Here is a 26,187-nt window from a genome sequence, read left to right as displayed (position 1 = left end):
ACATTTTGTGGGTCCCCTTCTCCACTCAACTAATAAAAATACATTTTTCTTAAAACCCGTGTTTTGGCAGGTAGGCCTTTATTTCGTGGACGGAGGGAGTATTAAATAATGGGTTATTAGTGTTTAAATATATTAATGTTGGGGATAGTTTGATTTTACACATAAACTTAGAAAAGAGTAAAATAATACATGAACTTTAATGTTGTAGTAATTTTGTCACATATTCAATTTTCACTCAAATTAAAATTGACATAGCAGGTTGAAATGTTGATGGGCACTCATCATATGTTTAAAAAATGGCACAGTATAGGATACTCTAAAAGGTATCGTATAAGACATCTGTAAACCCGAAAATCGTAGGGTTTATGTTGAGTTCGAATGTCTAGAAATTAAATTTATGGTAAAATTGTTATAACATTGAAGTTCATGTATTTTTTATTCATTTCAAAGTTCATGTACAAAACCAAACTACCCCAAAATTGATGTATTTAGATGCTAATAGCGCTTAAGTAATTTATAAGCTGTAAAATAAATTTCAATGACTTATAAGTTGGCCAAATAAATTAATAATAACATCCTTTTTTCCTTAAAAAATAAATAAATTCATCAACCTCATCTTATTTTGTCATAATCTTATAAATAAATCAAAATATAAAAATAATTCTACTATAATTTGTTATTTTCATCTTATACCCTTATAACTTTATCTCCCTTCAATTTTCTTTCTAACTTATAAGTCCAATTATTTAATCACCGTAACAATTTATAAGCTCTTAATACATTACATTTTTTAAATTCTAAAATATCTTATAAGTTGTTAGAGATTATAAGCTCATAAAAGATAAACTTAGTCCAAACATTGTCTTCGGCATCGTCAAAAAAAAATTTTAAAAATATTTTTCATTGTAATATATCGAAAATTGTTATTAGAACTATCATATTTACAAATTACATAAAATCGAAGCTCAAATTACTCTATTAATCATCTCTTTGAAGTTTAAGGGAATATATATACTTTGATTTTATGTAATTTACAAATTTGATGATGTCAATAGTGATGATCCTTCATAAGATACTAGAATAAAACAAAAAAAAATACTAACATTAACTAAATATGCTTGGTTTCTCTGAAAATTAAATCATACTCCTTTTTTATGATAATAATAAATAATAAATTTATGGGGATCACATCATTTGCAAATACTCCCTTCGTCCACCAATTCGTCTCCTAATTTCCTTTTTTGGTCCGTCCATCAATTTGTGTCCTACCCATTTTTAGTAACTATTTATATATTTTTTAAATTGGTGGGTCCCAATAAACAATACACTTTTTCCACTCAACTAATAAATAATGCACTTTTTCTTAAAACCCGTGTTTCCTCCCTAGGTCACGAATTGGTGGACGAGGGAGGTACTTTTTTTTTCTACTTTTCCGCACCCTGAGAAAAAAAAAGAGAAAAAGAGAAAAAGAAATGAAAGAATAAGATTTTGAACTTCTGCAGAAGTCGACATTATAATCGAAATCATATTATACCAAAAAGTAATTAGATGTATCTAATGTATACCTCAAAATTCCTAATAAGAAATTAAGATAAAATCTAAAATTACTTTGGAGCTACTCAAAAGTTGCGATTAAAATATTTGAGTCAAAGCACAATAACTGATTCCAATATAATTTATCATCAGGGATACATACGCTGCCTACTAGTGCTCTTCATTACAAATGAAAAAAAGGAAATAAACAGTGGGTATTTGTAATAATTTAAATCAACAAAAAAAAATGTGTGATACGAACTGAGTTATGCTCCATCATACAGATCACATGTTCAGATTTAACAGCATTTTATAGAATAAAAATTCAGTCAAGGCCAACACACTCGAATGATGTATAGAATTTACAATTTATACTAATACAATCGATATTACTTCCACAATAGTTGAGATTTACCCAGCTGAATGAGTGATTAGCTCAGTTCATAATTGAGAAGAGATGTCAAATCCTACTACTGTTGATCATCAAACAACCGAAATCTTCTCATCAAATATATGTTTCTAAAACTGAAAATGAAAAGAGAAAATTGAGAGGCTTCTTTACCTGCATCATCATTTTCTTCCATATCCGCACCCACTGTCAAAAAGGTGTGCAGGACAATCGAATGAGAGGCGTTGGTGGGATTCGAAACGCGTGTTATTCAGGGCTTGCACTTGCTAGCAGATGCTCGATTTCACTGCTTACTTCAACCCCGTCCCCTTCCATCCTCGCGCACATATCGAGCATGGTTTCTCCGGAAGTCTTATACGTCACGATTAACGACTTGTAGAGACGGCTGTCCACACAGTTTACCTTCTTCATCAAATGGTAGAACTCCTCAGCACGACTTACATCGCTCTCTTGCTCGAAATAGTTCAAGAATTTGCCTATGGTGTCTGATCTAGGTTGCCACTTAATCTTGTGAGTTAAGGATGTAGCCGTTTCCATGATCTGCAAAGCTCGTTTTATCTGATTCTTGTTCAAATAGAAGATCATAAACTGTTCCCAGAGATAGAAGAAAGGCCCTTCTGATCTACGGATTGCGACTTCAAGAACCGACTCAGCTTCATCAACCATGTCGTGTCTTAAATAAGCGCGGATAACTGCAGTGGCCAACTTAACGTCATAGCTGGAGCACGCGCACTCCCATTCCTTGTAGCATTTTGTCATCCCTTCGATGTCACCTAGATTACCAAGAGCCTGAAGCACAACTAGATAACTTCTGTTCGTTATGATAGCCAATGTCGACTTCAAGGACTTCCAAATGCGGTGGACAGAATCAAGATCAGATACCCCAGCGTACAAGCTGATCAGGAAATGGTATGCCTCACGATCATGTGAACCCATTTCCTTCTCAACATTTTGCAGAGCCAACTTAGCTTTTTCTTGATATCCAGCCTTGATATAGATATTCGCCAAGTTACTATACGACGTCCAATTACATTCCTTCCCGTTTTCCAGTTTCATCTCTTCAAAAACTCTTTCTGCTCCCTCAATATCATTCAGATGTGCATGGCTGTTCATCAATAAGTTGTAAGTACATGTATCTGGTCGGATATTCTCCTTCTTCATTTCTTCTCCCAAGACAAGCACCTTCTCATGCTTCCCCAGTCCAGCATACATGGACATAAGATTGTTGAAAGGTAACGGTTTGACTACCATGTTATCTTTAACCATCTTAGCAAAAAGTTCTAATGCCTTATCAGCCATCTTTGCTTTACAATAGCAGTTTAGAAGCGCACCATACACACAATGGACCGCTGTAGTTGGAGAGAGGCTGTTGAAGTAATCTTCAGCTGCAGCTATCCCCTTCACTTTTCCAATCAGATCCAAACGAATTGCATAATTGCCTTGCCTGAAGTTAAACTTCCGAAACTCCATCCACTCCATTATCTGGCATGTGAGATAGTAAACTAATCAGTCTCTATCCTACTTAAACCATCACCCAACCCCCCCTACAAAGGATCCGACAATAATGCACATGAAATGGGAAACAACGTGAACCACAGCCATTTACAGGAAAGCAAATTATCTAAAAGAGGATAGGAAACACTTCCTCCCCCTTCTCAAACAACATTGCATTTTTTTCAAATGAAAGTCAATTGAAAACCAGCACTAATTAGCAAGCAACACTTCAAAATTGTAAGCCATTGGAGTGTTAACTGTTTCCTGGTTCGGTTAACAATGGTCTCTAATATTCAGACACCGTGCTGTGGCGAAAATCCAGCCCACAGCATTAGTGCATTGGTTCCTTAGTTTCAGCATTTACTGCTCATGTTCAGTCTTGTGCACAGCTTAGGAACTTAGTTCAAAAAGAGCAAACAAATATTTACATTACTTTCCATATCAAATTTCATTCATACATGAAATTTCTACCAACAAACTTCTCCAAACATGTTTGATGTCTGTAATTAAAGCTTGCTTCCTCAAATTGTAAGCCAGCACTGACTTTATCCATTGCATCAAAACAAGTTATTCCACTTCAACAACTCCAAAATCCCCAGACAAACACGACATAAGATGCATAATCCAAGACAAACTTCGATTTCCACCGTCAATAATAAAACTAATTCGAAATATGCATGCCAAAAGCACGGGAAACTCTACGCACCTCGAGAGCGTCGCGATGTCGTTTATATTTGCGGAGTTCGTTGATACACCTCTCGAGCTCTAACTTTCCTGACGGCTCTGCCCTCGCGTATGTACTCATTTATGGTGCGCGCCACCATTCCAGTGTTGCGCCCCAAAGCAGACAATCTCCTGTACAGACGGTCTTCCTGTTCGGGCGCCGCCGCCGCTCTCACCTCCGTAGAGAACCTTCGGACCAGCGCCGGATCCCCGGCGGCCAATCGACGGCTGAGATTGACCATCATCAGTTGCCTACTAAGGGTTTAGTTTTTGGTTAGGGTTTTAAGCTGACTAAAATTATAGAAATCGAAGCGCGATAAAGGAAAATATAATTATCCTATCCCAAAAGATAAAAAGAATATTCTCAAAAAAAAAAATATATCATTTCAAAAATAAAATGGGGATTTGTTTGATACTCATTTTTATAAAGTGTGCAATAAATACCTATTTTTCAATTTCACTACATTTATACTTATTTTCTTTTCTAAATGTTTGTTTATTAAAAAATATGATTGAAATGTTTTACTCTTATTTTATAGTAAATGACACGCCATGCTTGCAAGTATTGACTTCAACATTTGAGTCATGATCCCATTTGCACTTGGGGCAAAATAATATATATCCAATTTGAAAGATAAAATCTAAAAATTACCCATCTTTTATAAAATATATAAATATACTCATTTAGAATACTTTTACTCATATGTTGAGCATTAGTGTATTTTACACCGATATTTAACTTGTAATTAATAAATGTCGAGCATTAGTGATTTTCTAAGAATACTCAACTACAAATGTTCGATTGCTCGACTTGCAGAAGTCGAGCATGTCGAGTATTGGAGTATTTACCACTATTGTTCGACTCGCAGAAGTCGAGCATGTAGAGGATTAATATATTTATCACAAATACGCTAATGCTCGACATGCTCGACTAATGCATGTCTAGCATGTCGAGCATTAATGTATTTACCACTAGTGTTCGACATGCATTAGTCGAGCATGTCAAACAAAATTCGCGATTTCAAAATTTTTTATGAATTAAGTAATGGTAATTTTGCCCTTTCAAGCTCAAAATGGGTAGTTTTTATAATTTTATTTTATAATGAATATTTTTATTTTTTATCTTTGAGAATGAGTAAAAACACTATTAACCCTTTGCACTTTATACTTGATTCTTTAATTTTGTGTTTCTTCTTCTTTCACTTTCACATGTTTGATTCTTCATGTGCTTCATTTTTATTTTCTTTTCTCTTTTAAGTACGCAGAGCGCATTTACTTTAATGAAAAATAAAAGAAAAGTATATTTTACTCATTCTATATCATTTACAATTAGGGCTGGGAAGTTCGGGATCAGGTATAAGGTACTCGATTATTCGACCCGAAAAAATCGGGTATCGAATACCCTATACCTGAAAAATTCGGGATCGGGTATTTAGGGTATGAAAAAATCGGGTATACCCGAATTATTTATTGAATATATTTTAAATTATTTAATTAAATTGAATATGAAACTTAAAACCAAAACTAAAGTCTAAAATTGGGTATTAGGGTATCCGAATACCCTATTAAGGGTATATTTTCGATTTTTTTTTATATATAGAGGCTATATTTTCGAATTAAAAAAATAAAGTAAAAATCGGGTATTAGGGTACCCGAATACTCTATTAAGCCAAATTTGGTAATTCGGGTACTCTAATATCCAATTTACCCGAATTTACAGTTTGACTTTGAAAATTGTCATTTTGACCGGGTAATTTAGGGTACCCGAATATCTAACTCGGGTACCCGAATCGGGTATTAGGGTACCCGATTACGAATTCGGGTTCGAAATTAGGTATCTCTCCTCGGCCTTATTCAGGGTCGGATACCCAATTTTTTCGGATAGAGTACCCGATTCCCAACCCTACCTACAATTATAAATATACAATGAAGTAGAAATAGAAGGGAGCACTACATTCACTACTCAACTTCTTTCTTTTTTCTCCTCAACAATCATATCTAAATCAAAGGGCGAACCACACTCATCAATCATAATATAAGGGCGAACAAGAGGCAAACATGTAATTTGAATTTAAATTCTTCTATTTTTAAATTTTAAACATTATGTTTCATTTTTCATCATTTCACGCGAATACTATTTTTTATACCCACTTTACAAAAGCAGGTACTTTTATATATTTCAAGTTTTCAACAATATAATATGTACTTTTTTATTTTATTTTATTATAATAATTCAATTGAATTGACTATTGCAAACTCGGCAAAGCTTTTATATGTTTCCACAATAGTATTTATTTATTTTCTTCTTTTCTTATTATGATAATAATTCAATTTTTTCCCGATCCAAAAAAAAAAAAAAATTCAATTTTATTGCACACTCGATACAATCGGAGCACATGGGGCCAAATTATAAATTGTTGAACATTTGGGGGCTGAAGCGGCATTTCCCCATTATCACATTCCTCCACGTTTCTGATTCTGCTCCATTACAAATCGGAGCTGACGAGCGATTTTTTCCGGCTATGGCGTTTCTCGGCCACCGCCGCCCACTCATCTCACTCCCTTCTCTTCGCTCTCCCAAAACCAGCCATGCTGTTCTAATTTCTTGCTTCTCTAGCCGATCGAATTCTGTATGCATCAGCTCTTCAGTTTTTTCAATGAATTTTTGGGAATTTATCATCTCATTTTTCTCCCGATATCATGTTCGATGCAGGTAGAAGCAGTTCAGTTGAAGACTTCAAGCAAAGAGTATTCGCCCGGGATGATTGATGATGTCTTTTTGAACGTTTTTCGCAGTAAAATGGCTCAGGTTAAAATACGCTGCTCTCTCTGGTTTCTGTTTACACTATTCCTTTTTCTTTTGGGTTAATTAAATAATGATTGAAGAAATTTCTGCTGATTTTTTAACTACAGCATGAACTTTTAATCATAGCAGTTTACTTTTAGGAGTTTTGAATCAATAAGAGAGGTTTTTCGTTACTATTTACTCCTATGCTGCATCGGGAACAAAAAAATGGATAATCATGTGTTTGTGATGAAAGTGAAAAGATAAGTTACAATGAGGAAGAATTGTTCATGGGTTGTGGATTTTGGATTGAAAATATGTTCAAGATGTAATTGAAAAAATATATGTTCACGAATAGCACTGAATAATACTCCATATTACCATATATTAGAATTTAATGTTGGGATTGTAAATTAGACTAGAGTTTGTTAATTATTTAGTAAGTGACCGTTTTGTTTTTTCATGAAGGTTAAGTGATGATTCTTGATTCATTATTATTAATAGGTAATTTGCAAATGAATAAAGCTGAAAGTGTATTATTGATTGGCAGGAGATTGGTTGGGACTCTGAGAAACCTGGATATGATGGATTGATTGATGTTGCTCATCGGATAATGGTTGGGCGATCCAACTCTGAAGCTACAGATGCCGCGGTATCAACATCTTCTTCCCTTTTTCATCGTCAAAATAGTATTTCCTGCATTTTGATGGAAGCAGTGCAGTTTCATATTATGGATGCAGATATGATCACACATACACTAGTGAATATTGTAATTCACAGCACTGCCTCTATGTTTTCTTGTTGGGTATATTGTTCTTGTAGTAGAATGAATTTTGCTACCTTTGGATGCAGTGTGTCACTTCCTGGCTGAAATTCTTCAATTTAGAGAAGTTACACCCAAACTTAAGTTTTTCTGTGTTTTGGATATGTAATTTTGTTTCGTTTCCGTTTCTAGTAGCGTGTGAGCAGTTCATTTACTACCATGTTCCTATTCTTAGTATTCTACATACATTAAACTCATCTTTTTCATGGCATACACATGTTTAATTGGTGTTTCGAGTGCAATTCCTAATCTATGAGAGTATACTGATGATGTGAATGTTTGTTGTAGGTGCGGATATTAAGATCGTTGTTTCCTCCATGGCTATTGGAGCTCTACAAAACGCTTGTTTCGCCTATTGCTGGGGGGAAAGTCGCCTCTGTGATGGTTGGTGAGTATTGCTTACGCTTGTTTGCATTCAAAATTCACAAACTGGAGCAACATCTTATGTTCCAAATTTCACAATTGACTGCTAACGCAATGAATGGTTGCATTTTCTGTTGTGTTTCTGTAAGCAAGAGTGACTGCACTTTCGTGTCAATGGCTCATGGGAACGTGTACTGTCAACTCTGTCGAGATGCCCGATGGATCTTCGTGGCCTAGTGGGGTAATACTGCTTTTGATTCTCGCTTGGGTGTGTAGCGTCTGGCTCGATCTGATTTTGTTTCTGTTGAGGCCGGTTTGATCTTGTAGGTCTACGTCGAGAAATGCAAGTATTTGGAGGAGAGCAAGTGCGTTGGTGTGTGCATCAATACTTGTAAGCTCCCTACACAGGTTCGTAACAGCTGCTTCTGCTTCGTTATCCTTCAAATGCTCAATCATACAAGAGTGTGTTTGGATGGAGGGATTTGAAATTTAACTGTATTTCAAATGAATTGATTCGAATTTTGAATTTTGGATTTTGTATTCCCAAATACGATTTTGTTGCGACTGTTGTAGACCTTCTTCAAGGATTGCATGGGAGTTCCTTTAGTGATGGAGCCCAACTTCAACGATTATAGCTGTCAGGTATACTTACCTTTTCAATCAACATGCCTCTTCCCTCAATACATATTCAAAAACAAAAACAAACTCAAGAACTAGTGATAATTGTTTTGACAGTTCAAATTTGGGATGAAACCTCCTCCACCAGAAGATGATACTGCACTCAAAGAGCCATGCCTTCAAATATGCCCTAAAGCTATTCGACGGAAGGAGATCAACAGCGCCAGCACCCCCAGCGACGTTTCAAAATGTCCTAAGGCGTAGTAGACTCCGACTACCTCATAATATATATCATGCAAACTAACGCAGATATACAATTCAACATATATACTTTACTATATCAAATGAAATTCATCATCATTCAACATGAGATTTGCAGAAAGAAGCTACTTACTTCAACTCAATGCAAACCTCCCACAAAAGTTCCTTCCGAGAATACAATTTCTTTTAACTAAATAACGTTGGAACGATGATGATGATGTGGCATGCATCGGACGAACCTCCCGTATAAGAAACTCTGATAATACATTGTATCGAATGAGGAATGCACTTACAGGCAATACAACAGCACCAAAATGGAACTTGTCAAGTGTTTCTTGTAACAAGATAGTTTTAGCCTTCATGCACTAACGATCCCAGCCAGAGGGCCTTCGTCTTTCTCTTGCTTTATCTCTGATAGCAGCACAAAATAGAAAAAATAAGTCGATTTGGCGATAAAATGAGACATGTGAAAGCAAAATTAACAAAAAATGAGCTTAAATGGAATATATACACATTCAGCTTGAGCATTAGAAAGTCACCTTTCAGAATGTGTCTGCTTTCTAATTTCTCCCGAGTTAGGGGTAGTATTTGATGCAGATGTTGTAGGTATCACACTCTGTACTTTTGCGGGAGGCACGTCACCCCCAATAGTCCCACCAGACACAAAGCCACGCAGAACCGGTCGATTATTGGGTCGTGTTCCTGAACTGAATTGATCCTGAGAAGTCGATGATGCAGCGACAAAGTTGCTTCGGAATTGTGCCATCATCCCTGTCCTCAGTGAATTAACTGTCGCAGAACGACTAGGTGCGGGAGTTGATTCAACCTTTGATTCGGGATTATACCCAATCCCCAAACCGAAGTCCACGCCACGGACTCCTCTTCCGCCACCGCCACCGCCACCGCCACCCCTTCCTTTAGCTCTTTTACCACCTGCGGCTGCATACGTAGGATACATTCTCAGAACACCAATAACGTTAATTTATAAATTGATACAGGTTCATATATGCTCTTTAAATTAGATGAAATATGCAGCATGATACAAGACACAGCATCACAGGAACTTTGATGACAGAAAATGGAATCCTACATGAATACTTGAGTTTCCAACATCATAAAAACCTGACCGCTGGAACAACATATGATGAAAATCATGAGCATTTCATACAAAATGGAATTCCATACCTCCTTTTCGTGCATCACGTTTTGATCTGAACCGCCCATCCTATGGTGTACACAGGAAATATCAATTAAACAAGTACAATGTGATATTCAGTTGAACAGCAAACAAGAGTGCAAATGGTCCAACAGTAATCAATATATACAAAGCCATTATGGAGACAAGTGATGCCTTCTTTCTGTTTAGTTTTTAAAATGTAAACAAATATGAGTATTCCAGGAGTTTCAAAATTCACAAATCATAAGTTTTTTCTCCTCCATGTTACTCTATAAGGCAAAATTAAACCTGTAAATTACCTTCATAGCAAGATCCATGAGCTCCGGGGAGACATTTTGACCAGCAGCAATCAAACTGTTAACTAATTCACCAGCAAATCTTGCCTCCTTTTGCGTTATCAGGGTGTAGGCAGTTCCATCTTTGTCCCCCGCACGACCTGTCCGTCCAATGCGGTGTACATGCATGTCCATGTCTTTAGATATATCAAAGTTGACTACAGATTTAATGGACTTGATATCAAGACCTCGAGCAGCAACATCAGTTGCAACAAGTACATGGTATATTCCAGACTTGAATTTTTGCAATATCTCCATACGAGAAGACTGATCCTTGTCACCATGAAGCGCTGCTACCTTAAGACCTCTCTGAAGCAGTTGTGATTCTACTTCATCAACTGCTGCCTTCTTTGAAGCAAAGACCAGAACATCCCCTTCATCTATCATTCCAGGAAGCTTCTCAAGAAGCCACGGTAACTTTTCTGCATCTGATGGCAACACATGGACAATTTGGGTAATATCCTCATTGGCCATACCAACCTCTCCTACGGTTACTCTCACGGGATCAGAGAGAATCTCCCTAGCAAGCTTTTCAACTTTTCGAGGCATAGTTGCTGAAAAGAGTAATGTCTGACGGTCTGGCCTTATTTGACCCACTATTGACCTTATCTGAGGCTCAAAACCAAGATCAAACATTCTATCAGCCTCATCAAGTACTAAATAGGTTGCCCTCAACATGGTCAGCGCCTTCATTTTTATCATGTCTATCAATCTCCCTGGAGTAGCCACAACTATCTCACACCCTGCCTTTAGTTCCTTGAATTGATCGAGCTTGGACATCCCACCATAAACTGCAGCCACACGGATACCACAAGATTTGGAAAATTTTTTAGCTTCCAAATATATTTGATGAGCCAATTCCCTGGTAGGTGCACATATCACTCCAATGGGACCTTCTTCTTTAGCAAGTTCAGGTTGATCCATAGTATGGACAATCATAGGAAGCACAAAAGAAGCAGTCTTTCCTGAGCCAGTTTTTGCTATTCCAATTATGTCTCTTCCAGAAAGCACAATAGGTAAAGCTTGGCACTGTATTGGTGTAGGTTTTTCATATGCTTGTTTTGCTATGGCTTTCATTAGCTCTGCAGAAAATCCACATTCCTCAAAAGTCTTAATTGGTCGTGGTACATCGAAACCAGAAACACGGATAGCCAAGCTCATCCTGTATTCCGCGACATCCTGCTCGCTCATGCCTGCGAATATAATCAACCAAATACTTTTCATATAAATATAAAATTAAAACACATCAATAAGACTACTCTGGTTTGTCAATTTCAGGCATACACGATAATCTGAAAGGTGTTAGTCACCAAGCTTGCATGACACCATCAGGCCTATCATTTACTGAAAATAGAATGGTACTTTGAGAAAAGCTGCATAATGTATTCCAAGGTATCACCAAATATATTACAACAGCAACTCTACGCCATCCAAGAATGTCAAACAGCACCTTTAATTCTTGAAGTTTGCAGGCATTGATAATATCAGATTGCATCCGGTTGCATCAAAATATCATCTATCCAACAACCAATTGTCCCTGGGCTCTAATATTATATCAAATTATGGTGTTAACACATCTTTTTCAGTAACTAATACTTGCATCATTATGTAGACTAAATACCTACTAAAACTCTTTCACAACAAAACATACATTTGACAGTTAATTTATGTTCAAATACACTAATATTTGATTCAATAGAGGTTTAATAAAAAAAAAAACAGCAGGTAGATATGGGCTATAGCATCCATCTACAAAACTTCCGTTAATTTCCCAGTTGTAACATAATAGAGATGAGTCCCAACTGAACAAAATCCCAAAACTTTTTCATGACTATAACCTGCTTGACATACTGAAAATTTACAAAAGGCACCACCAACCCAGTGAAGCTGAAATAGCAACCTCATATCTCATAAGTAAGATAATATACTGTTATAACCCTACTATGTATAATTGATGGAAAATCCGAGCTCGAAATCTGATAAAGCATAACTTAAAAATCGAAACCCCCTACCCACCATCTCAGAAATGGAAACCCGAACATATGTCAAATTACTCGGCTATGTTTAATGCTTCCCAAAGAACTACAAGTGCAGTAGACGAAGAGTGAAAATTTTCAAATACCTGATATTGAAGGTTTCTCGTCATAGAAATCCTTATTAAACGCCTCATAATCAATTAAGCTATGATCAAGCGGGGGAATCGGCTCGATCTTCTTCTTGTCGAGAACAACAGGGTTATCATCAGAATCATACTCAAGCATCCCAGCATCCACCGCCTTTGCCGCAGCATAAACCTCCTCATCTGAATTGTAACCAGCGTGCAGCGCGTCCGCAGCCAACTGCAGCCCCAAATCCTTCTTTGCCATCACAAAACTCTCCATTGGATCGTCTTCGACGTCATCCTTGTACTTATCCAACTTATCCTTGGCCTTGGGCGGCGGAGCAGCCTTAATCTCCTCCTGTAACCCTTCCATAAACGCGTCAAGAGGATCAACTTCATCGTCATCAGCCGCTGCGCCGTTGTTATTGTCCGAAACCACGTCGTTTGCAGTTTCACGATCGTCGGCATACTCGATATTATCGATGTCGTCGTCTTCCTCTTCGCCGCCGCCGCCGCGGGATGATGGAGGAACGTACAAGCGTTGAGGCTGCTGGGAGTGCTCGAAGTTGTACGTAGCTTGGCGATTGATGCCGAAGCCCTCGAATCCGAATTTTCGTTTCGACATTGTTTTGGGAAACTATTAAACCCTAGAATTGGTTTTGGGGGAAATCTGGAACTAATATTAGCAGCAGTGGTAAAGGGTTTCTAGGAGGAGAAATGGAATCTATATATGTAAAAAGGGAATTATTGTTAAAAATAATAAATTACTTTTATCATTTTTTTTTTGGGTCAGAAATATACTAGTAATTTTTTATTTACAAAAAAATATATACTAATTTTTTGTTAATTAATATAATTGAAATATATTTTTATATATTTATATAGAGCCAGGTCATAATGAGAATGCTATTTTTCTTAAGAAAATTATAATAATGAATAAGTTAGTACATATAATAAATATATTTAGTTAATTGATAAAATTTTCGCTCGCTCCAAGATTTAAACTCAGGTAAAATTTCGCCTCATCCAAATAAATACCAGCCATAAAATTTAAAAATATAATTTTTCAGATTCATTCTCATTTATCATTATATTTGTCCATTTTCATTGGATCATTTCTATATACATATGGTTAGTTTCTGATTATACAATGTCCTTATGCGGTATGTAGTACTACCTCCATGGCTGTGTAACAATAATATATTTCATTCGTTCAATTAGTATTGTCTCATTACTTTTGAACACGTATATTAAGTAAAAATATAGTTAGGGGACGTTTACTTTGAAGGACTAACTTTGATATATAAAAAAAAATAAGGTTAATTCATTTTTTACTTTGATGAATTTAAATTTTGGGATATCCCGAGACCCTTGAATATTTTTATCATTCAAGCTACTTTTGCTTTATCACATGAAAATGGTGAAATTGAAAAAATCATATTCTTAAAGATAAAAAATACTCAATCATGCATATAATCAATCATTCAAAATAAACCGTCCCTTAGTCTATAAAGTTAGTTGGTGGAAGATTTAAAAATAATTTTAAGTGAGTTGGTGTATAAAGTAGGTTGGGTCAATTAATATTATTTTATATAATTAATCTTTTACTAAAAATAGTATGGAAATTTATTAATGGACGTCTTAATATAGTAATTGAGATATTACTAATGGGACGAAGGGAATACTACTTTGGTTCGACACGAGTTTTAATAAAATGGTTTTTGGATGTGTTTTCAATATAAATAAGTGGTTATGGTGAGTGTTAGGCCATGTAGAACTGAATGATTGTAGTTAAAAATAAAAAGTTGTGTAAATGTCCAAAAAAATGTATTTTTTGTAGACGTCAAATTAGATAATTGTTGTATACTCTTGATGGATAAAGGTAGTAACAAATTTTGACCACATGTTGTGCACGTGACACACTAAAAACTCAACATGCAGCAAATGAATTTCAAGACAAAAAAACAAATAGGGGTATTATTATTCTTTAAAAATACATTACCCAATGCCGATAACATCTGCGCGGTAGGGGCAACTAATTTCATATGCATATTTATCCCATGCCGACAACGCATGGATAATAGTGTCGGAGTAACTAAATTCATATGCATATTTATTTTCAATTATATGGATATTTTTTAAAAAATTACATAACCTAGCTCAGGCGACATTGCCTGCAATTGGGGTATGAACACGCAGTGCGCATATTTTTGTTTAACAATATGTATATTTATGTTCAGTATTATATACATTAAAAATGCATAATTTTCTTTAAAAAATATATGAAAAATCATAAACTAGTATATTTTTAAGGGATAATAATATTCCTCTGCATTTTTTTTATGCTGGACGGCCTTTGTCGTGAACAAAATGTGTTATCCAAATTTGATATAACATATATACATGATCTGGCCATCTATTACTCATGTATTTTATGTGTTTGTTCATGGTTCTCAATTCTCACGAATAGATGTGCTTCTCACATGGTCCTTTATATATAGAGCAAAAGGATATAGTGAAAATGACCCAATGTCATGAGAAATTGAATTTAATTGGAAACGTCAGATATTCTATTCTTATGACTGATATTAATTTATAGTGTAAAAGAAAAATAACGAATACGCAGTATAAATATACGAATAAGATAATATAAATCTACGAGTAAATTGCATGTAATGCATGAATAGCCATTTAAACTTTGATTCGAATATTTGAAGAAAAAAAATCACCATATTAACTTAATATGTTATTCGTGCATTACAAACAGTTTATTCGTATATTTATATTGACTTATTAACAATTCTCGCTTTTCACGAAAATAGTCATTCTCATTATAACCTAAATATATATATAACACGGGTTATGATTAAGTGATAATTGTCAATTATGTCATAACTAAAAACTTATATCATCAACCCATTGTTGAGTATGCACGAATGAAATGTTGAATCATGTGTATGTTCTCAATCTTATGGCTAGTACAATTTTTGTGATGAGATGAACATGAATATAGGATTAGTCATTTTTTCTCTCTCCCTATGGTATATATTGTGTATTTCACAGATATGTATGATTAGTCAAAAATAAAATTTTATTTATTTATTAATGAAACTATCTATATTTATTTATGTATTGCTTTTATAAATTAAATCTCATATAATAACAATAATAATGATATAATAAATAATTGTAATAATAATAGTGAAAATAATAAAATAGAAGTAATAATAATAAACAAAAAATAATTCAAAAATATTATTAGTATAACAATTATAATAAATAATCATTACAAATAGTAATTATAATAATATTGAGTTGGCTTTTATTCTCAACATCAAATTCATAATATCATAAACTAAAACAGATCTGAACGTGTGATTAAAACGTGAACAGTGGAAGATTACGATGAAAAAGACAATGAATTCGAATTGAAACGAAGCTACTCCACAATAGTTATGGATCGAAACTCAAATACTCAGCATTTTTGTGTATCTAAAATAATAGAGCCTCATTTACAAGAGAATAGAGTGTTATTTATAGAATTTACATAAAAAGGGGCAAAATAGTCTTTTTTGTTCTATTCTAGGAGGGATAGCTTCGTCCAATTAGGTTTGCGTTTCTATATTTCGATGGGTATCTTTGTTATTTCTTGTCTTCACATGTTCGGTGTGAACTGATGACATGAAGTATCGTTGTTAATGGAGATCTTTCTTCAACAACAGTCTGTCAGCATATTTAAGAAGTGCAAATTATTGATTGCCACGTCTTAACTCGTAAAAATTGTGTGCTTTATATTTTGTTATATTGTTATTAGCAAGCCCACAATCATGACTAACATCTCATCAATATACTTACTCAATCAAGTGATTTGCACTAAACTGATAAACTTTGTATGAAATGTTAATATTTTTAGTAAAGGTAGGTTATGACCCACTAAATAAATTAGTAAATATTTTTTATTATTTAAAAAGAGGTTATAATGAATAAAATAGGATTAACTTTTCTTTAGAATTTTAGACCTTGGTATAGGCTTTAGTGGACATAAACCAGTAAAATTTGACATATTTTGTGCATACGATTACTGAACATGATGATAATAATAGTTTAAACAAATTATTTATTTAAGAATTTTAATCATGCAACTGAGTTTACTAAAACTCATAGGATCAAATTTTAAAAAATAAGTATCGCTTCATTATGCTAGCTAGCTCTTGTTCAACCGACACATAAATCAATCATATAAGAATCCATTGTACTATCTTCATCCCCCAAATATGTTTCTAGGAGGGAGGATTATAATTTTAAGACAAAGTTGTTGAGTGTATTAAATATATATATATATATATTATAATTAGTATTATAAGTGATGAAAATATGAAAAATAATGATAAATGGGAAATTATTGATAGTGTCCAAAAAATAGAATTTTTTTTGGGAATATACTAAAAGGGAAAGTTAGAAAATTATTTAGAGGACGAATGAAGTATGATTTTAGTTCATAGATTCAACTACCTCATACTAATACTGCAACAATAGGATTGCCATAAAATTTGAAATTATTTATTGAACAAACCAACTTACCTATCCAAGAAACACTAAAATGTGTTTTTCATTACTTCACATCTTTGTGTGTATGTGGTGTAGCGGTATGTGGTTATTGTCCAAGGATTGAGGTCTGAGTTCGAATCACCATTATAATTTTTTTTTATTTACTTGTATAATTTATATATAAGAAAAAAATTCTTCACACCTTTATGTCATAATATAGTAGTACTTTTTTTCCCTTTGAAATGACTATTTCTAAGTAACAAATTCTTGGTTAAATTTGAAAATTAAAACTCAGGTCAAAATAATGCAGTCATAGTACTTTTCCCCCCCTTCCAAATGACTATTTCTAAGTAACAATAAGTTAAATTTGGAAAAAAATAAGGTCAAAATAATGCACATGTGAGGGGCGAAGAGGTGCTAAGATAAGCCGGGGGTGCGCAGGGGGATATCCTGCGCATGTAGTTGCAGCATAAATTTGTTGAAGAGAGAGAGAGGGGGATGGCAAAAAAGGAAGCAAATATGGGGCAGAGCAGCCCGAGTCAACTCGCCAGGACCTTACTGAGTCGCGAAGCCGAGTCCAAATATCCCCCACCCAAAAACAAACACACACAAAAATTTCACACACACACACCACATATACAAACAGGCGTGAAAAAAATGGAGAAGAAATTGGGAGTCTTCTTTACTACTACTATAGTAACCCCATATCAACAACAACGCCACCCCCCTCTCTCTATCTTCTCTAACCCTAACGCAAACACCCAAACACCCCTTTACTTCCCTTTCTCTTTCTCTTTCAACGCTTTTGCGTATCCATCTGCTTCGCCGACTCCGTTGTCTCTTTTTTCCCTCCAAATTATACAATTACTGTTTTCCCTTCGTCTCTCCGCCTTCGCTCGCTCCGTTGTTTCGCCTTCTCTCCTTGGGTAAATTTTTGTTTTATTGAGTTTTGCCTTTTGCTCCGACATTCTCCGTTTGCGGGCTTCGATTGACGGGTCTCAATTTTGGGGGAATTTGGGGGATTTTGGTGAATTATGTTGGTTTGAGCTGTGTAGTGGTATCTGGGTCTGCCGCGATCGATCAATGTGATGGTTATTGTGTATGCCGTTTCTCTCCCTGCGTTCGATTTGGCGGCGGGTTTCTGTATAATTTTGGGCGTGTGGAGTGGAATGTGTTTATAGTTGGTGTTTTTGTTTATTTGATTCTGATGAATTGTGTTAAACCAAAATTGAGATTTTGAATTGGCTACTTCTGCATCCTCCCTTAGTTAATTCAACCTGTTTTGACATTGGTTTAAGTGTATTTAGTGTTTGTTGTGTAGTAGTTTGTTATTCTTTTATGGATTTGATTTAACTACATTTACTTTTGCATGTAATGGGCCTGTCTCAAAGAGATTGCCATGCGTTTTCTGATTTCAATTCTGTTTAATTTCTTGAATTTATCCTTTTAGTTGGTTGGGTTGTGAAGAGGGAAGGGCTGTTGGTGATGTTTGAGTTGAGCTATTGCTTCATTCGTTGTTACCATAGTTGTCCTTGTTTGCTTGAACAATCCTTTTGGGGTTAGATAAGAAATGTCACTGCATTGCCATTGGCTTCTTCCTTGCCTTATGTATTCCTACACACTACTTATAACCGAGTGTTTGTTCATTATTTGTGCGTGATTCCTCAATATATTTGTAGAGATATTTTTCTTCCGTCTTTGTATCTTAATCTAGACTAATGGTTAAAGTATAAAAACTTTTGCAGAGACCTTTGATGCTCTTGAGAGATTTGTATACTTCAACCTGATTTGAATCTTAATTGAAACGTGTACCGCTGTTGACATTGGAATCTTGTGAAATGGAACAATCTAGAGGCCCACCAATGGACGGTACGGGGGCTTCTATTAAAAAGAAGAGAAGCCAAACATCACGTCGACCTAGACCTGAAGGGCAACCACACCCTGATCAATCTCCTCTATCGGTGGCACCAGTTTCAGATGATATGAGTAAGGTCTCTAGTGATGAGAACATTGGCGATGGAAACTCTGGGGGGAAAATGTTCAATTTGAGTCAGTGTGTGTCGAGGTCCTTACCTGTTGGTGGATCAAATGGTACTGTAAGTAATGGTACGTGTGATGGAGCAGGAAGTGAGAATAGACCGAAAAAAGTTAAGCTGAAGGTTGGTGGCGTGACACGCACACTTCAGACTAAATCTAGTTCTAATGGTGAATCAGGCAGTGGGTCTACGGCAAAAGCCAGTCAATCCTCTGATAATGCTCGGCCACGACAGAGGCTGATCCCACAGGTTGTCCAAAAATTTGCTTCTATGATAGTGATTCATCTAACTTTTTTTCATACAACACATTTCTTAGCTCATCTGACTTGGTCTTAATCGGTTTCAAATTTAGTTGCTGAACATCAAATGACTTATGCACTTATCAAGGCAAATAAGTTATTTGCGTTCTTGAGAGCAAGCTGAAATCTACTTATTTTTCAGAATGAACTTATAAACTTATTAATGGATATCTCAAAGCCATTCGTAACCTAATTTGCGCTGGATGTTGACTAACAACTTCTCCATAAAAGCTGTCTTCTGACTGGTTTATGCATTGCATTGGAAAGGGTGATATGGTTAGACAATTGTTATCATTGATTAATTGCGTTTCTTCTACTACCTTGATGATTCTGAAGAAGAGAAGTAGCATACTGTGATGAGGAACAAATAATTGCTGAAATAGATTCTCCCTCCATCCCATAACAAGTGTCTAGTTTGAAAATAAGAAAGTGGGCCCCACCACCTTTTACCTTTAAACATCTCCACTTTAATTCTATTCATCTTACAAAATAAAAGTGGGCTCCACCACTTTTTATTTTTTTACTCTTTAATCATACTCACCTATATTTTCGTGCCGAAACAAACTAGGACACTTGTTATGGGACGGAGGGAGTAGTAAATATGGTTGTACGAGGCTCATTCATTAAGGGGATTTTTTTTTTGTTAACAAATCTTCCTGCATTCAAGTTTGCTGATTATGATTTAAGATATCTTACTATGTGGCGGACTCCGTTGGCATTTTCTCATTTCAGGAAAGTTCGGATGAATACCATTCCCCACCTCTCAATAAGAAAAGCACCTTGAAAGGCGTCCCGTGGAAAGATTTCTCGAAAAGTAGTTTCACTTTTGCAAGGGATGAGATGGGGCGGGCATCGGCAAAAAATGCTAATGAGAAGCATGGAGATAAGTCAGATTCAGTTCGTAAGAGCAGAAGGGTTCCTAAGAAACGAGTTTTAGATGGGGAATTTGATGAAGATGACGAAGATGATGAGATAAGGTACTTGGAGAAACTGAAGACTTCAAGGATGGCTGGATATAAGGATTTGGAGGCACAGTCAACCAGAAAATTGCAGAAGGGCGTGAAGAATGAAAATACAGAAGATGTTGAAAGGCGAGATTCCAGGAAACCCAGATCTGGAGACACGGACTATGAAGAGGAAGATGAAGTTTCCTCTGATGGCAATGCTGAAGGGAGGAACAAGAAAAAACAAAAGAGGGATCTGGCAGAGTTACCATCAGAAAACAAAAGGGAGATAGCTCTGACAACTCGTCAACGAGCCCTTCTAAGCAAGGATGCCCCAGAGGCAGGTGCAAGTCAAATTGAGTTCCCAAATGGGTTACCACCAGCTGCACCTCGAAGTCAGTATGAATCCCTTTTCCTTATTGCCCTTTTGATCTCTTCTTAGAATCAGCTGTTTGAATTTGTCTTTGCTAATTTCAACGACTCAGAACAAAAGGAGAAATTAACGGAAGTAGAGCAACAACTGAAGAAGGTGGAGGCTGCTCAGAGGCGTAGATTGCAGAACGAGAAAGCAGCTCGCGAATCAGAGGTTTAACTCTTGCATACACTGTTACCTCGGACTGCTCTACTAATCTTTTAAGTAAGATATGGAGAATAAGCTAGTCGTTTAAAAATTGTAGGCAGAGGCGATCAGAAAAATACTCGGTCAAGATTCCAGTAGGAAGAAAAGAGAAGAGAAGATGAAGAAGCGCCAGGAAGAATTGGCACAGGTATTTTCTTTCAAATATATTTAACATATTAGTTACGTGATGATATCCAAAATCTGCTGATGGAAGCTAACCTGAAGAACAAATTTCCTAAAAGCCCAGTTCTTGTAATAGGTTTACATTGTCAGTTAAATACATTTTAGTTCTTATAGATTATTAATATTTCTGTATAGTAGCAATATGGAACATTCTTGGTGTGTCATCAAAGATCAAAAGTATGCAGAAACAAGAATTACAATGAACTGTCTATCAAAAAACACACAAATATTGTGATAGAAGCTAACACTACTTTTTTTTCTCCTAAAAATTGAACAGGGGAAAGCGACAAATGCTCAAATGCTTACGACAAACACCATTAGGACAGTCATGGGGCCTACCGGGACTACTGTCACATTCCCTCAAGACTTGGGCTTGCCCAGATTTTTTGACTCCAACCCTTGCAGGTAAGAATTGTTTCGTTGTCTGTGTGTATTCAGACTCTTGGTGAAATTTCATCGCGAATTGGTTGAAGAAGAGGAAGCATAAATTCTTTATGTTCTTTTCTGAAATTTCAGCTACCCACCTCCGAGGGAGAAATGTGCTGGCCCATCTTGTACCAATGCTTACAAGTACCGTGATTCAAAGTCGAAGCTTCCTCTTTGCAGTCTGCAATGCTACAAGGCTGTTAATGAAGAGATGCATACTGAGAAGGCTTGCTGAAATTGTCTCTCTTTTATCAGTTTTATTCCGAGAATTTCCTGCATTTGATGAGGTTCAAGAGATGTGGGGTGATTTTGCTCTCTCTCTCCAAGTTTCCTTTCTCAAAGGTTGAAAAAGTAGGCTCTGTAATTGGTCCTTGGCAAAGATTTTGTAATTTTCTGGAAACTTTCATTTGATCAATCGGAAATCATTATGTTTCTGCTATTAAAAGTGTAATCCCCTCATATATTAGAATTTTAAACACTTGTAGGAATTTTGTTACACTATTTGCTGATAAATTCTCAAAAGTTTGCTACACTATATATATATATATATATAAAAGAATCATAGTGTGTCGCCTTGGTTTTAATTATCCCCGCGTAATTGAATTTGAATTTAGAAGATGGAAGAGTATATTTTACTAGGTGTCATGTCAAATCATAGTATTTTAAAAAATCGATACGTAATTTTAAAATTTTATGTTTCAAATTATTAGACAAATCTCACCCGAAATTTATAAAGTCAAATAAAGTATAGCATGCCAATGCATAACTAGTGGTAGAGGTGGTCTCCTTTGCAACTGGGTGCACCGTGCACTCGGGTGTAAAATGACACCAACACTTATATTAAATGACACTAACATTATATTGAAATGATACTAACATTATTTTATTTTACAAATGACACTATCATATTATATAAATAACACTGTCGTCAAATGACACTAACACTATATTGAAATGACACTATCATGTTATCGAAATGACATTGTGCACTTGGGGTGCACGGGAGAATTTGTAGTAGTGGTATGGCTATCTTATAATTTGCTGCTTCTCAGATTATTTAAACATGCCCCACTTTCCTATTTGTTTATCGTAAGAATCAAATTGTGTGTTCTTTGCGCCCCACTAAAACCAAACAATAAATTAATATATAACTCAAATTATCAGAATTTTCACCAGTTCTTGACTCTAAAAATATAGTATCATTAAATTAAATTTTTTCAATACCTGAAAACTGATTAGAATGGTTGTAAAGTAATGTAACTTTTTTACACGTAATTTCATGTCAAATTCTTGATAATCATACTCAATTTTCGAGTATCATAAATTTTTTCCAATAATAGATTAGTATAATTGTCGACAGTTTGATATATAATTAGTCAAAATCGATAACTCGTGATAGAACTTAAAAAAAAAATTAAAATATATTTGATTATTTAATCATAAAAGAAAGGTTTAAGTAGCAATTACGCCTCTAACATGAACAACCCCTATAGTGTTTAGTTCCCCTATACTCGACATTGGATCAATTAAGTCCTTGATGTCCCAAATTCAGTGCAATTAAACCCTCCTTCCAAATGGACGTTTAACATCGTTTCTTATTTATTTTTATTTTTATTTCGTAAGTGACGGGTCTCATCACATTCGATTCCGTTTTCATGCTTCTTTTCTGAGGCTGTCATCAAGTTGACGGTGCCTATGAACAACCATGTCCATGGGGGATCCAACCTCCATCCTCGGTACTTTGGTGCCAGATTTTTTAAGACGTACCGCAAAATGTGAGAAAGATGTTTTGTTTGATGACAACGAGATCGTCCATGACGAGGCGGGTCACCGTAGCGCAAGAAATGACGTATTTTGAAATAGAATGAGAAGTATGTTCTTGATGATGGGGAGGGAGTAGTGGTTGGCAAGGAGGTCGTTCATGGCGCCGTTGTCGATAGCGCAAACAGTGATGGTGCGGCGGCGATTGATCTCGCCTGCGAGGTGGATCACCGTGAGATAATAGTTGAAGTCGGAGGTTTTAATTGCACCGAATTTGATTGAAGATGGAGGGTTTAATCGTACCAAATGTGGTTAGATTCACCACTTAAGAATTTAGGACATCAGAGACTTAATTGATGCAATATCAAGTATAGGGGCTAAACATTATAGAAATGTACTATATATTAGGAGTGTGACCCTAAAAGAAAATCCCATGAAAGAAAAGAAAGGGTGAATGAGCATGGTATAAAGACAAGAGACAGTTGAAAAACCACAACATAAATTTACTACTTTTATAGTGTCTCTTTCTTCCTTGGCTTATCCAGAGCTGGTTTTATGTTTTTCACGTGCGACAAAGCACCACCACTGCCATATCTCGAGACATTGGTTTCCAACTAATTCTCTATCCCAAAATTTATCAACACACATACAAAATTATCTTCAAATGTCTCTAATTAAAATTAAAGCTAAAATATAGTAGTAATTTTGAGTAGTTCGCCCGCACGTGTAAAACTGGGGCAGAAAATTGACACAAACTACTCCAATTTAACATCACCATAGCTACAGAGTATTTTCTTTTTCTTCATATCAACATACTAATTTACTAAGCAAACATCTACACACACACTTTTCACCTAAAAACACACACAGCAGTTTTCAAGATAGATTTACAGTAATCCTCTCCTCACAGAAGCCGCTCTTCATGAAAGCCGTGAAGAAGGAAGAAGTGGGCAGTTCCTCGAGCTCGTCGTAGAAATCATTCTCCTCCGATTTCAGCAGCGGCGACGCCTCGTCGCCGTAGCGCGCGCCAGGTGTTTGAAGGATTTCCTCAAAGGGGGCTGCGTGATCCGACGTGGAAACGAATGGGGATTGGGAGAATTGAAGACGGTCATCTCCGGAATTCAGTGTTTCTTCTGGGTTTGTTTCTGATTCTTGTTCTTGATTCGGAGTTGTGGGGTGGGAGTGATGGGCATTGGTGAGTTTGGTGTGGGGAGAGAGAGAGGAAGGTGCAGGGTCTGGATGATTGTGGGTGGATGTGTAAGTGATGATGAGCATTGATGCATCTGTTTTGCATCTCTCAACTTGCTTCTTGGCTGAGCAGCCCTTGGATGTGCTGCATCTGTAGTACCCCCTGCATGCATTGTTGGACATCGCCATTCTTAATTAGTCTGCATATGTTCAAGGTGAGTTGGAAAAAAAGATGTGATTTTTAAGACATTAGTTTTGAATCTCAAGACCCTTCAAACAAGGGTTTTGTTTTTGCACAACCTCATAGTGATGAATGTTTGTGTGGAAAATCAAGAAAGTAATCCAGACAAGAAGTACATAGTAATAAATGGAGGGGGTGAAAAGAAGATCCACTTGCAAGTGTGTGTGTGTGTGAGAGAGAGAGAGAGAGAGCATGTAAATTAATGATGAACTATAACCTTGGATAAGGAGATCCTTTAATGGGTTTTTGGCCATATTTTCTCCAAGACCAGCAATCAGATGGAGGCCCTTCATTTCTATGCTGTTTCTTATCTTTTCCCTCTATTTTCACAGCAACCACAACTCTCTCACCCATCTTCCTGCAAAAAATTCACACCACTAATTAAAAATCTTGAAAATTTCCCACTTTAAAAACAAATTTGAAGACATGTATAAAAGAGTGCTATGTATATCACTTTACCTTTTCTTGTTTGCATGTGAATGATCTGCTGCTGAATGACTCTGATCACTTTCTTGCATGTTCTCTCTCACTTGATTTTTTCAGTCTAGATGGGACATATATGGAAGCCCTGATCACAGATTTTGGTTTTGGATATGGAGAAAGGGGAAGCAATAAGGAGAGAGAGATGAATCAAGAATCTCACATTTGATTAGAGAGAGAGAGAGGTGGAGAAAAAAAAAACCCACAAGTTGCTTTCTCTCTTTATTTTCTTTATCACTCAATAAATACATATAAAGATCCCACACACAACACACCACATCCACACACATGCCCACAGTGAGAATAAAACTTTTGCACACCACCCAGCATCCCCAATCAGAGTAATCCACAATATTTCCATATGCATATTCACATATGATATATATAGTAGGGACATGTGCTTTAATTGGGTGGTATATTTAGTTGTAGTCTTGTAGAAATAATTTTGCGATAGAAAGATTATGAATTCGAAAGGTTCCATTATTTTGTAAGTTGTGTGTGTAAAAATTAAAATAATGGGGGTTAGCGAAATTATGTGAAAATAGGGATTGGAATATTTTGAGAATTCTATAGAGATATAGGAGATAGTCGGTGTTTTTCTTTTTCTTTTATATTTATAAATACTGAAACTAAATTAAAACTATTAAAATTTCTAATGACAATTATCTTTATATCTTAGAATGATAAAATTTTTGGTCTTGTAGAGTAAATATAGGACACTAGTTAATAAATAACGCATCCGTAGGATAATTCTTGGCTCAAAATTAAAATAGGCAGAAGTATGATACTAATTAAAATGAGCCGACAATTACCCGCGAACGCATTACTTATCAATTAATG

At 35.7% G+C, this 26,187-nt stretch overlaps 5 protein-coding genes across 6 annotated transcripts; 2 read left to right on the top strand and 3 right to left on the bottom strand.

Annotated features, from left to right (window-relative positions):
• Positions 1-1,823: 1,823 nt before the first annotated feature.
• LOC131000372 (pentatricopeptide repeat-containing protein At1g02370, mitochondrial-like) lies at positions 1,824-4,433 on the bottom strand. The gene is given in 3 exon segments (XM_057926246.1): positions 1,824-3,424; positions 4,143-4,208; positions 4,210-4,433. Coding segments are annotated over 3 exon segments (1,497 nt in total). The 5' UTR covers positions 4,405-4,433; the 3' UTR covers positions 1,824-2,188.
• Positions 4,434-6,421: 1,988 nt separating this feature from the next.
• Positions 6,422-9,115, top strand: LOC131000371 (beta-carotene isomerase D27, chloroplastic). Its single transcript, XM_057926245.1, has 8 exons — positions 6,422-6,789; positions 6,873-6,968; positions 7,495-7,596; positions 8,056-8,155; positions 8,280-8,371; positions 8,458-8,538; positions 8,704-8,772; positions 8,866-9,115. The coding sequence occupies exons 1-8, from the start codon at positions 6,556-6,558 to the stop codon at positions 9,010-9,012; spliced, it is 921 nt and encodes a 306-aa protein (XP_057782228.1). The 5' UTR covers positions 6,422-6,555; the 3' UTR covers positions 9,013-9,115.
• On the bottom strand, positions 9,061-13,342 carry LOC131000370 (DEAD-box ATP-dependent RNA helicase 24). 2 transcript variants are annotated; one of them, XM_057926242.1, is made up of 5 exons: positions 12,644-13,342; positions 10,486-11,714; positions 10,195-10,234; positions 9,549-9,948; positions 9,061-9,420 (listed from the first exon to the last, which is right to left on the bottom strand). In XM_057926242.1, the coding sequence occupies exons 1-5, from the start codon at positions 13,245-13,247 to the stop codon at positions 9,375-9,377; spliced, it is 2,319 nt and encodes a 772-aa protein (XP_057782225.1). In that variant the 5' UTR covers positions 13,248-13,342; the 3' UTR covers positions 9,061-9,374. The 2 variants fall into 2 exon arrangements, with proteins under 2 accessions (XP_057782225.1, XP_057782226.1); XM_057926243.1 differs by lacking the exons at positions 9,061-9,420; positions 10,195-10,234 and having other exon boundaries at positions 12,644-13,338.
• A 4,285-nt stretch (positions 13,343-17,627) lies between these two features.
• LOC131000369 (uncharacterized) lies at positions 17,628-22,116 on the top strand. The gene is made up of 7 exons (XM_057926241.1): positions 17,628-18,096; positions 18,916-19,455; positions 20,238-20,844; positions 20,935-21,035; positions 21,127-21,216; positions 21,529-21,656; positions 21,768-22,116. The coding sequence occupies exons 2-7, from the start codon at positions 19,009-19,011 to the stop codon at positions 21,910-21,912; spliced, it is 1,518 nt and encodes a 505-aa protein (XP_057782224.1). The 5' UTR covers positions 17,628-18,096; positions 18,916-19,008; the 3' UTR covers positions 21,913-22,116.
• Positions 22,117-24,183: 2,067 nt separating this feature from the next.
• LOC131000368 (probable WRKY transcription factor 35) lies at positions 24,184-25,799 on the bottom strand. Its single transcript, XM_057926240.1, has 3 exons — positions 25,327-25,799; positions 25,085-25,225; positions 24,184-24,789 (listed from the first exon to the last, which is right to left on the bottom strand). Exons 1-3 carry the CDS (start codon positions 25,383-25,385, stop codon positions 24,315-24,317), a joined length of 675 nt encoding a protein of 224 aa, XP_057782223.1. The 5' UTR covers positions 25,386-25,799; the 3' UTR covers positions 24,184-24,314.
• Positions 25,800-26,187: the final 388 nt, after the last annotated feature.

This window comes from Salvia miltiorrhiza, chromosome 8 (genome assembly GCF_028751815.1).
Source record: "Salvia miltiorrhiza cultivar Shanhuang (shh) chromosome 8, IMPLAD_Smil_shh, whole genome shotgun sequence".
Lineage (NCBI taxonomy): Eukaryota > Viridiplantae > Streptophyta > Magnoliopsida > Lamiales > Lamiaceae > Salvia > Salvia miltiorrhiza.
This window is presented reverse-complemented; position numbering and strand designations above follow the sequence as displayed.